General features: G+C 40.4%; 1 protein-coding gene across 1 annotated transcript in view; it reads right to left on the bottom strand.

Annotated features, from left to right (window-relative positions):
• The window catches only part of LOC133449533 (E3 ubiquitin-protein ligase RNF123), a 113,988-nt gene that overhangs the window by 42,399 nt on the left and 58,337 nt on the right, over window positions 1-13,252 (bottom strand). Inside the window, exon 36 of the mRNA XM_061728697.1 lies at window positions 12,406-12,490. Coding sequence (XP_061584681.1) covers window positions 12,406-12,490 — 85 coding nt within the window. The remainder of the gene's footprint in view (window positions 1-12,405; window positions 12,491-13,252) is intronic.

The following is a 13,252-nucleotide window of genomic DNA, read 5'->3' as shown; positions in this document are numbered from 1 at the left end:
GCCAAGAAAAATATTTTAAAGCAGTACATTTAATGCTTATATGACTGATTGATACACGGCTCAGCCAATGGCTAACTATGAGCACTTCATCAGTAATTGTCATGCTATTGCGCTGAGGGAATCAATCAGCAGTTTGCACTAACCCAGCGGCCCAGAGTGTGTGTGTGTGTGTGTATATATATATATATAAATAAAGGTTCACTTTATTGTCATTCCAAAAGTCCAAGTACAAGTGGAACGAAATTTTGTTGCCACTGGCTCAAAGAAAGCAATACAAACAATTAAAACACTAAAAACTCTAAACACTAAAAAATAAGGAAACTAGGCTAAAATCTAAAACACTGCGTACTCAAAAGTGCATAAGGATATACAGAGATTAAAGAGCTTGGTGCAGTACACATACACACACACACACACACACACACACACACACATACATATATATACACACACATTTTGGATGGCAATGTTTTGTAACATGAGTGAAAATTCATTGTAGTTAAATGAGTGTGAATTTTATTTTATTTGGGAAGATACCAAAATTATGTATACAGATACATAAATCTATTATGTTTAATCTGTTCAACAGCGATGATACACTGAACAGTAACAACAAAGTTAATGCAGTAGTCTCTAAAAGTTCATGCAGCTGATTAACTCTATGACTCCCTACATGGCAACAAGAGGACTGGATAGTAACTAGGGGGTGGTTTTGGACACAGCCACATTTGCATTAGTTGTAATCACAGAATAATTTATTCTTCTATAGTGCATGATGGGACATTTTTGTCTACAAAGTCACAATGAAACTGAAATTAACTGAGTGGAGTTGAACTGCATAGAACTGAACTGTACTGGGTTGTTCAGACAGTTTCAGTGAGTTCTGATGGGTTGTGATCTGTAAACAAGTTGCATAAAAAACAAAGAATGAACCCTTAAATAAAACATGAATGAAAGTAAGTGTGTTTGAGTATTTCTGAAGAATTTCTTCTGTTTGCAAATGAAATGCAGAAACTCACATCCATGCTGCAAATCCGCTCAGAGACGTTGCTGTGTCGTCATGGCAACAGCAGTGTTAAACGCAGTGAGGCATGTCAGTATGGGCTGGCACTGAACTCATGGAGAGCAAGAGCAACGATTCTGGTTCTCAATATTCTGACTGTTTCACGGCGGCTGATTGGAAACAAACTGAAAAAAGAAACATCTGAAGAACTGATGTAGTCGCTGGCAGAACAACTGACTGAACCAACCGAACCAAGCAAGGGTTGAATCGACGAGACCAGACCAGACCGAACAAGACTGGATCAGATCGGACCAACTAGACCAAACCAGGCGGGGACAGAAATAAATAAACCATAAGAAAACCAAGCCAAGGCAGATTGGACTGGACCAAGCCAAGTCCACCAACAAAACTAGCCCAGATGAAACTAAAATGGATCGGACTGGTTAGAAACTACGACTTTGCCACCTGCTGATTCTGGGTGTTCATTGATGTGTCACCTTGCTCTAAATCTATTCAGAATGTATGTATTCACCCATATACAGTATCATAGACTTGTTTGTTTCAAAACAGAGCTGAAGTTTGTCCAGATCATCAGGTTTGAGGCAAATTTCAGATTTACTTCAGCTGGTTCCAATAGAAGTTCGTAGGAAAATATCTAAATTCTTTTTCTTTAAAGGAGCATGAGGCAGGATTGAGGCAGGATTTATGAAAAAAATTCGTATACTTTTTAAGTTTTCTAGTAATAATGTCAGATGAAGCGTTCCAAACCCAAAAGAATGTTTCCTCTAGTGTATCTCTCCGTTTCCTTGAACAGGCTGTGTGCTGCAAAATGTGCTGCAATTCTGGGCCCAAATTTCCCGCGCTGTACTGCGGATGTGACGTCACATGACGCTGCCTGCACGTTCTCCCCGTTCTCCCGTGCCGGCTTCACTGTTGGCTGCAGTACCCCCGACGGCCGTCGTGGCGAAGGGTGGCGCTAGAGAGTCTCATTTCTTAAAAGGAGCCTCATGCTCCTTTAAAAACGGGACAGAAACCGTTTAGGGAGCACTGTGGCATGAGTCATGACGGGAGCGAGAGGCTCAAATTAAGCAAATACAGAGCAGGTTCTTCAACGCTATATAATTTATCAAACGTAAAAACAAGAAACTGTATGGCCTTAATGTTCAGGTCCATGTTTGGAAAAAGCCAAAGCCAGCATCTCAGCAGAAACACCTCCCAGCTATTGTCAAGCACTGTGTTGGATGGGCAATGTTTTGGGGTTTGTATCCAAGAAGGTTGTAGAGGGAACTGAGAAGCAATCTGTCTGGTTTTTGTTGCTGTTCATCTAAGGTTGTATATGTCTAATTTTAAGACCCAATACGATCAGATTTGTATCTTTTTACACATAAAAACATTGAATTACAAGAGTGCAAGACTGTGAATTTCTCCCTTTTCTGATTTGTAACCTGCTGCTGCACTCTACGCCTCTAAAAAGTGCTCGCCGAGGTTAATATATCAGTCACATTAACATGTGGAGAATGTTTCATCTCAAAGTCACAGAAGACGTCCATCAAGGGAAACCGTGATGAAACCATCCAACCCTCCCCCACCCTCAGCAGGACGTGACTACTGTACGTCCTGAAACTCTATCTCCTCGGCTGATGGATGGGGAAAGCAGCGATCACAAAGAAACACGAGGCTGAGCTCATTATCCTGGCCTGAATCTGATCTTTGGAGGCTGTGAGCTGCTTCTAGTCTCTGCCGCTGTTAATGGACCGTAATTAACTCCATCGATTTCCCTCACTGGGGGGAGGCAGAGACGACCAACGCTGAGGGACAGATGAAATCTACTCTGAATGTCACAGACAAGACGGAGAGGAAGACTCAGCCACAGAAGAAGCAGGGAGGGGGTGAAATTGCCGGGAGGCATAACAGTTTAAATAATCCAAAAGATCATTCAGAGCAGTTTTAATCTCACAAAGCATGGCATGATACACACATGCAGCACACCAAATTAATGGAAAAAAGCTCAGCTTGACTTCTGTGAAAACCAATTCCATTGAAAAAAGAAACATCTGAAGAACTGATGTAGTCGCTGGCAGAACAACTGACTGAACCAACCGAACCAAGCAAGAGTTCAGAGCATTTTTAAACCAAACAAGAGTTCAGAGCATTTTTAAACCAAGCAAGAGTTCAGAGCATTTTTAAACCAAGCAAGAGTTCAGAGCATTTTTAAACCAAGCAAGAGTTCAGAGCATTTTTAATCTCACAAAACATGGTATGATACACACATGCAGCACACCAAATGAATGGAAAAAAGCTCAGCTTGACTTCTGTGAAAACCAATTCCATTCCACCCAAACAATTTCAACACCAAGTAACTACATACTACAAACACTAGCCTGGTATCAGTTTAATGCTACAAGTCCACAGATTGCAACAGTGTAAGGATGACCACTCAAACAAGAAAACTCACTCAGTTAGCATACGAAGAACAACGTTTAACTTTCCTTTCTACAGCCCAACTCAGAGTTTAGTTTCAATCATATTCCACAGAAATATTTGACTAAGATTCACATAATCCCAAGAAACAAATCCACATCTTTATGGTATCTTGGATCATTTCTCTTGATTGTTGGCTGGATAAAAAAATGTAATAATGTGGATTTGTGAACTTGATTGCCCGTTGATTGTATTAGCTGTGATGGTTTCACAGAGGTGTCAGTTAGAGGGCTGCATTGGGATTGGGGCAGGACCCAACGCAAATATCCCAGGTTTTAACTCTCCTGTGGGCGGGAGCCGGCGGATAAAAAAAACACTGGGGAATCAGGATGTAGTCTAGCGCCCAGATGGAAATCAATGACGTGGAAAATAACCTCAAACAAGATCTTTACAAAACAAAGACAAAGCAAGTCAGATATTTGGAGAAACTGCGTTTAGTGTCTGTGGAGCATCTTGGAAGAGAGACGCAGGGATTGGGACCTCAGTCGGTCAGCAGCATTCTCTTCCTCCACAGCAATGTAATGGCCAAGTGATTCATTGGTTAAATTCATTTGTTTCATTCATTAACTTTGTTTATTTTATGTTATTTATTATTGTTATTTGAGCCACTCACAGCCTACTCTCGTTGCTATAACCTCAATCACATAATTGATGCGTGCGCAAAAGGAGAAATAGCTTGTGCGATGATGACAATGATGGATTTGCATCTAACTTTCGGTCAGGTGACCTATGAACTGTCAATTATCCATCAAGCTCCACAATGATCATGTTAACATTAAATCAGATTTGTCCGGGACATTTCTCTTGCGGGACGGGAGAAGACACAAAATCATTGCATCTCTATTATTGTGCGGGCTTGAATTCTCAGAGTTTTGCGGGAGCGGGCGGGAGTGGAACACACACGTTGCGGGCGGTAATGGTCAGAAATTCAGCGGGAGCGGGATGCAGGGCTCTAGTGTCAGTCACCCAAATAACTCAAGCTACTCCTGAGATATGCCCTTGTGTATCTGAGTTCAGGTCACTGGGGCAGCAGCTTAAGCCAAGAGACTCAGACTTCCTTCTCAGGCCACTTCTGGCTGGGCGATATGACCTCAAATCAATATCACGATAAATTGGACAGTTTTACTTCGACAACGATAAATGTACGATAACCCTTATCCTTCAACAAAAAAGATCTATTTTCTTATTGGCTGGCAGGTCGGTAACTCCAGACAGTGCTCTGAGTTGAGAGCTCAGCGCACAGTAGCGTGCCGTGACTCGTTTGTAAGATAGATAGGCCGTTGGAATTACTGTGCGCTGAAGTTAATTTCTCAGCATAAGAAATGCCATGTGAAAAGAGAGAGTGTGAACTTGTTGAAATGCACGAGTCTCACACTAGCTTCTTCCTTTGAACCATCAGCCATTTTCTTGGGTTTCCCTACTCGTTCAGACTGGATGGGTGGAGTCACGTGAATACAGACACGCCGTCTTAAAGGGAAATGAAATAGCCTATCAGCACACACTCAAAAAAGACAAAGAGACATGTATTTTCTTTTTTTATCAACACACCGAATTAACCGCCATGGGAAAATTGACATTGGCCGTCGCAGTGAATGTCAGTGATGGTACATTTTTGTTTATTGCCCAGGCCTAGCCACTTCCTCTAACACTTGGGGTTGGAAACAAAGGCGTTCCCAAGCCAGCCAAAAAAATTTTACATTACATTACATTTTCTGATGATCTAGGGCCGATTGATGTCCTTTTTAACTTGATTTGAGATATTAAATTATGAATGGAGGAATATCTATGTGCTACAAACAATTTTCAAAATGATGACAATACAGACAATTATCACAGTTCCAACATGGAGCCAGGACTGGACGGTCTAATTTGAGGTAGGAAAGGTCACACATGGGGCCAGGTTTGGTTTAGCCCCAAATGACAGACATGAGTCCGCCCTCACAACCTGCAGGAGGAGTCATACACACCTGGTGTTGTGCAGGAGACGTGGCAGCCTCAGCATCCCAAGCCTCAGTTACAGAAACTGCTTGAGGTATGACTAAATGTTAAAAATTACCAATTTGGAAAGTCTGTCAAAACATTTCTCTTCACAGTCCTCTAACAATAAGCCCAAGGTGACCAATTAATGCCAACAAAAAGAACTAGGTCCACACTGGATGAGATGAATTGAGATAAAACTATGCCCAGGGCCAGGGTCAATACCAGATTCATTCAAATACACCTTATACTCACTGTGATGAACTCATTTTACGGTAGATTAGCTATGTCATTTTAGAGCAGGAATATCAAAAATAGATCATGTTAGGAAAGGGTTGAATCACTGATGTTCAAGCATCACTTGTTTTAATCTGCTCATTTCTGTCTCTTGTGTATTTTTACACCCTTTTGACCTTTTACTTCTACCATTTATGTAAATATTTTATTGCTATCTGCATATTCCTTTTATAAAAGCTTATTTTTTAATGTTTTATGTCCCTCTCTGTACTCCAGAGATGTTATGGAAGGGGTGAATGTAAGAATGCAAATGTCTTGCTCAGTTTTAGGAACTCCAGAGTCTAATCTCTATACACTGTTCCAACTGGTGAGGTGATCTGTACCCATCAGTTTCCACGCTGATGACACACAGCTTTACATTGGTGTGTTTTCTGATGATCTAGTGCCGATTGATGTCCTTTTTCAATATATTTGAATACCCAGTTTCAAGCCCCAGAATGGAAACCAAGATGAACCAAGATGGGCCCCTGAGCAAGGCCTTAACCCTAATTGCTTCCTGTATGTTTTTTCTCTCAGGTATAAGTCGCTTTGGATAAAAGTGTCTGCTAAATCAGTGATTCTTAACCATAGGGCGCCATCTAGTGGGCCGCCAAAAAAAATTCAGTTTTGTACGTGTGGGCCGCGAGGGCCGCGGGACTGCATAGCAACTCCCAACCAAATGAGGAGAAGACACTCAGCTAGCTGTACGTGTAATAGTAAGAGAAATGGTGTGTATTTACAGAGAAAATCCTTCATTTTGCACAGAGTAGGTTTAGATCCGCCAGTATCAGGGATCGATTAATTGGGTCTGCGCCCAGAGCAAGCGAGCACGGCGTGCTCATTTATCCCGGCGCGTCCCCGCGGCTGGGGAGGTCGGCTGAGGCTGCCGCTCGGGCGGTGGGCTCCGTCGTTACTGCTGAAGGATGGTAGATGTAGATGCGTGGGCTGTCGTGTCTGCTGGACTGGACTGTTCGGGCTTTCGAAAAAGCATCGGAAAGTAACTGCTGCAGCGCGACCAGAGAGCTGCGGTGCGGGCTGTGCCCGTCGCAGCTGATCAGGCTCGGATGAAACCCGACACACTGAGTCCTGACAACTTATTAATGTAAATAACTTAAAGTAAAATCAAACTAAGTTTTGTCCTCGCTGTATTTTTAAATATGCAACCCGGAATGGACAAATTAATCCTGTTCAGTCTTCCCACTGGGACAAAACCAGTGTCTCATACGTTCAGAGACCGTGGCGTTCAAAGTGCGAAAGTGAAACGCCACTCAAACAAAACACAAAGTTTTTCATCAAACATATCCACTCAAGTCTGAACTGAAGTCAGAGAAAAATAAACTCACCATCTTAAAACATCCTGCCCATGTTTGAGTCCAGATACAGCTGTGAAGCAGCTTTCTCCACAATGAACATAATTAAAACTAAATATAAATGAACACCTCCACATGCATATGAGAACCTGACACCATCCAGCCCAGATTTAAAGTCCTGACAGAAGAAATTAGAGCTCAGTTCTCTCACTGAACAACAGAAAGTGGGGGCATAAGATTATAAGAGGGGAAGAAAGAAAAACTGCATCACTGTTAAATTGTTAAGATGTGTTTATATTAATTTAGTATAAAAATGTGTTGAGACAATTAACAAAGAAAAGGGGAAATTCAAACTGCTGGTAGAGAAATAAAATAAGATAGCATTTGAAAAATAAAATCTACTTTATTTTTAAGAGAAAAAAATATGTTTAATTCAAGTTAAACATGTTAATTGGCAAATATGTACTTTTTTTAATATAACAGTCAGATGCAGATGTTGATACAACTATGAGGCTACTTGAATATATACACACACACACACACACACACACATATATATATATACATTATATATATACACACACATATATATATATATATATATATATATATATATATATATATATATATATATATATATATATATATATTATGATGTTCTGGACCTTCGCTTGAGTAAATTTTCTCTAAATGGACCTCTTAAAGTTTTAGTTGAATACCCCTGCTATAGAGTGTTTATATTTAATGGGCCCCGGGCCACTCTGTACTGAAAAAATTGGGCCCCAAGGTCAGAAAGGTTAAGAACCCCTGTGCTAAATGACATTATTATTATTATTATTATTATTATTATTATTATTATTATCATCATCATATTTTAGATATTAAATCATGAATGGTGGAATATACTCTACACTTTGCGTTACAACCAATGTTCAAACTAGAGCCCTGCACTGGAGTTTGGTTTTCTTCATCTCGCTCCCACTTAATTTCTGACCATTACCGCTCGCACCTGCAACGTGTATGTTACACTCCCACCCACTCCAGCAGTGTTTATATGCACTCCCGCCAGCTCCCGCAAAACTGAGAATTTATGCCCGCACAAATAACAGAGATGCATTGCTTTAGTGTCTTCTCCCGTCCCGCAAGAGAAATGTCCTAGACAAATCTATCTGATTTAATGTTAACATGATCATTGTTGAGCTTGATGGATAATTGAGAGTTCAACATCGGTCAACATCCAGTTCTATTTCGCGTGATTGAAGTTATAGCAACGAGAGCAGGCTGTGAGTTGTTCAAATAACACTAATAAATAACATAAGATAAACAAAGTTTAACGAATGGAACAAATTAATTCAACAAATGAATCACTTGGCCATTACATTGCTGTGGAGGGAGAGAATGCTGCTGACCGACTGCGATCCCAATCCCTGCGTCTCTCTTCCCAGATGCGCCACAGACACTAAACGCAGTTTCTCCAAATATCTGACTTGCTTTGCTTTGTCTTTGTTTTGTAAAGATCTTGTTTGAGGTTCTTTTCCACGTCATTGATTTCATCTTGTCGGTAGACTACATCCCGATCCCGCAGTGTTTTTTTTAGCCGCCCGCTCCCGCCCGCAGGAGAGTTCAAACCGCCCGCTCCCGCGATATTTGTGTTGGGTCCTGCGGGACCCGGCGGGACCCAATCCCAATGCAGGCCTCTAGTTCAAACCAACGACAATACAGAGTTGCCAAAACACGCAGTTCCTGTAACTACCACTAGGACCTGCTTTCAAAAGTGAGTCAATCTCCATTAATCACCATATCAAAATGTTCAACTTTACAGCAGAAATAAACACATTTACAGCCTCGTACAGACAACAAACAGTTTTGGTCTAGATAGCCACATCTCATATCCATGACAACTTTAGAAGGTTGAATTTTTGTGTATCTCATAGTGTAAAATAACTTAATAAAAAAAAACAAATGTAAACACACAAATGTATGCATAATCACAGGCCTGGTTGTCAACTCTTTAGCTACTGTACTTGGCAAGGTCAGTGAATATTACTTCTGAGCTGTGAATAAAGAGCTAACAGAGCATAATCATTCTTACTCTAAACTGACCAGTAGCATCAGCCTCAGATTTTATCCCCTGAACTCTCCAGAACCCTAACTCATCTAGAAAAGAACATATCCTTTAACACAGTGGTCCCCAACCCCCGGGCCCCGGCCCGGTACCGGGCCGTGGGTCATCTGGTACCGGGCCGCACAGAGAGAAAAAATTATTTCTGTAGCATCCCCTGATGATGGATGACTCTCAAACTGATGGTTCACAAGGTTTTTATTCCTTGGATGTACAAGAAATACACTGCAAACACACCGTAAGAGCTATAAAGGAATAAAATAAAATAGAGTTAGTCTTTCTACATTCATATAAGTTTCATTTAACTTAAATACAGACCGACGCAGCTGCTGCTCGCTCGGTAATAACAGCTACAGGCTGATTTATGGTTCCGCGTTACACCTACGCAGGCGCCGTACGCTACGCCGTCGATTTAACGCGGAACCATAAATCAGGCCTACCGCTGACAGCAAAACTCAATATGTACATAAATACGGCATAACATTTGCAAAGAAAACAAATCCTTATCAGAAGGTGCTTTTTGTGTCAGTTGGGCACCACTTTAGCATTCCCGACACTAGTTTAGTCTTTCAGACCTACTTTCTACTGCCGTTAAACTTTTACCATCAAAGTCCGAAGCTCAGGATGTTTACAATTTCTCGGCGAGACGCCTTCAAAATAAAAGCACTAAATATCGGTCTCCTTAATAAATAAAATAAAAGCCTGGCTTTAAATAACGTTAATGAGACATAAAAACATAAAAAGACATTTATAGAAATACTCGTATTAAAAGGTAATTTACAATTTCCCTTATTTTATTTTTTCGAAAATTAAGTTTTATTATTATTCATTATTATTATTACTATAGAGAAAATATCACAGTTTTTAATGCCGATCTTGTCATTTTATCTAGTTTTTATCAACTACACCTTTAGATTGGGCCGTGAAAATATTGTCAGACATTACACCGGTCCGCGGTTCAGAAAAGGTTGGAGACCACTGCTTTAACAGATAGTCAGAACTACAACCCTTGGGAGGCGTGCTCTTCTTACGACAACCCAGTACTGAAGAGCAACGTTTCTGAACAACAGGGGGCCGCAAACTCAAGACCTGGTTTTTAAACTGGATTTTTTTTTTTTTTTTTTTTTTTTTAATTAAATGCATGGTTTTTAATTCTGCTGTCCAAACATGAATTTCAGTTGGCTTTAGTCCTTGGTCCTGGTCCTTCAGTTACAGTCAAAACTTCTCCTGTAGGTTTCTGAATGACCTATGTCCTTTAAAAGCCAGGAAATATAGTCAAACCAACTTTCTTCTGATCATTGTGGTTATTTTTTACTCATATTTCATAGATGAGCCAATATCAGAGTCTCAACTGCGGTCTTCAGATCAAACATCAGCCCATAAACTCAACACACAAGCAGATGTAAAATAAGTCCTTTCAAGAATACGTCTGATGTTCAGAACCTCCTTAATAATGTACAGTTGATGATGTATTACAAATTCTTTTTCTAGTTCTTCTTGTAAAGTTTACTGTTGGTTTCAAAACTACAGGCCAGGGAGATCTCAGTGTGTGTTGGAGTTCCCCAAGGATCCCTACATGGGCTTTTTTATTTACTTATTGTATAAGTCAATTAATAATTTGTATATGTTTGATGAAAATATAAATTTTTATACTGATGATGCTGTCCCTCAAGCTGCTGAAAACTGCCTTTGTTCAACATTCTTTGCGCAATTTTTCTTTATTTTGAATGCCAACAAGAAAAAATATGATTTTTAAATGAAAATGAAAGGCCCTTATCCATGGAATTGGCCATGTCTAAGTAATTTATGGGAAGCGGGGATTCAAAATTTCTGGGTGATTTTTGATGACTTATGCAAAGCAGTAACTCCTCTAGTAAACCTACTACATCGTGACCATGGGAGCTAGTTCCTACAGAAAACACAGTGGGATTATTTTTGGTACCCCATGCAACCTGGAGATGTGAAAAAAGTTGTTTACTTTCTCAATTTGGGAAATATTTATGTTTCAAAATTGCCAAGAAAGCCACCTCACGCGAGTATAGCAACCTTTTTGAAATGTAAGGACATTTTTAGGGGTTGACATGAATATATTAGGTGTATTTTCATTTTTCAATTGCAATGCGAGGGACTGTCCAGCTGACAGGACGTACATCATCTGGACGACACCCTTAATCAGACACGTGGGAACTCAGCTGGAACACGGCCCTGCCTCGTCCTCTTTCACCTTCTGAGGATTTATTATTTCATGTCATATTTTCTCAGGAGTCTATGTCACTGATAATGGGTATAGTTGTGAACTGGAGTGGGGGTTGGACCTAATTATCTCTCAGACTCAGCTGATGCCGATCCACCTTCACAGTGTAATTGGACCTGAAACTTATGGGGAGTCCGTGTCTCCAGACCCGTCTGTGCAGCCAAATCAACAGAGGAACGAATGTGTTAATTAAAGTTTGACTAAGTGTCAATTAAAAAAGATAATCCACATGACCTTGCTGTGTTCTGAGAGAACAAGATGAGAGAAACACATTCTAAGAGATGGTTTCCATCATCTTAGAGGAGCTGGCTCCTCCCAAGCCCCAGTTAATCCAAAACTGGGTGACACGAACACTCCTGACAGTTCATAGAGAGATGCCCGTCTGACCTCGGTAACCACAAGCTTACTATTTTAGCTCATCTCATGCTATCCTATGATGCTACTTAACATTGCCTTACATTGATTCTCATCAAATCTTTCCATCCATCCTTCATATGAAACGAGAATGGATAGACAGATCCGATGTTGATCTGTCTCTGTTCCAGTAGTTTTGCTGGTTGGACTCCTAACAACAACAAGACAAAAAAAATCCTTTGGCTTATTACTATTTACTCAAGCATGGCCACAAATATTATGATCCTGAAACTTGGAAGCCATTATTTGAAGACTTATGTTGACCTTGCTCTTAACGACTTTACAAGCGATTTTCTTGATCTGATGTCAGGTGTTTGGTATAAACCATCCCTCTCTGGGGATCCACTCCCCATCTGAACCAATCAGCTTTCAGATCACGGCACAGCTTCCATTTCCCGTCATAGTTTTGGCTTGAAAACTCTTGGTTCAGAGTTCTTGTTCATAAATAATATGGCAACACACACAACAGCAGCAGAAGAAATCAGCCTTTTCCTGAGTCTGGCCGCCCACCAAGGACTCATTACTGGGTATCAGTTAGAGCAGTTGCAGAGAACAGAAATGGTCTTACCCCTGCCTCTCTCCGTCCACCAGGACTCGAACCAGGATGCCTGTAACAGCCACCAGGATGGGGTAGTGGTCCACACTCTCCAGACCTGGAAATGGCAACAACAAAACAAAGAACATTCTAATTAATTATGTTGCCAGTCTTAACTCCGGCCTCTTTTTAACCATAAATGAATACCTTTTATCAAAAAGAATCTCTTACAGTTAGCCAAACTAAAATGACTAACTGACAGAAATAAGGTGGTCATAATCTAGGTTATACCATCCGGGCCACATCAGAAACATGCAGCACATGCCATAACCCAGGTTAAGCCCAGTTAATTAACTTTGCATCACATCTGGTTCAAAAAACATTTGCCAGGGCTCCAATTGGGCTATAAGTGGCTAAAAGATCCTGGATTAGGCATAAAAATAAGCTGCTAACTGGAAAGGTGTTGCTGTAGGTTTCCCCTTGGGTAAAATCTCCTGGGAAGATTAACAACTATCTCCATAAATCATTGTATTACCCTGCATAGTTCAATGTGCTGCAACAACTGCTCCTCTTATACTATTGCTAATGTATTTTCCTCTTGGCACCGTGTTAATACACAATATTAACTACTAGTTCATACTAGGGGGTACTAACTTTTGAACATAAGCAAATACTGTCTGTTACTTTGTAAATAATTTAGACCTCAGCGTCTGTAGTCTTTGATGGCTTTGTCAATAGTCTTGTGGTCGATGTGTAAATATTTTAATTATATTTTAACTCTTGTTGCTTTTAGATGCTGCCTTTCCTGCTGTCTTTCTTTCAAGTTTACACCAAAATTGAATTAAAAAAGTCCACAGTATACGAGCGCACTCATTATAAA

The sequence above is a fragment of the Cololabis saira genome, chromosome 8, assembly GCF_033807715.1.
Source record: "Cololabis saira isolate AMF1-May2022 chromosome 8, fColSai1.1, whole genome shotgun sequence".
In the NCBI taxonomy this organism is placed as follows: domain Eukaryota; kingdom Metazoa; phylum Chordata; class Actinopteri; order Beloniformes; family Belonidae; genus Cololabis; species Cololabis saira.
Note: the sequence above shows the minus strand (reverse complement) of the source record. Positions and strands in the feature narration are given on the sequence as shown.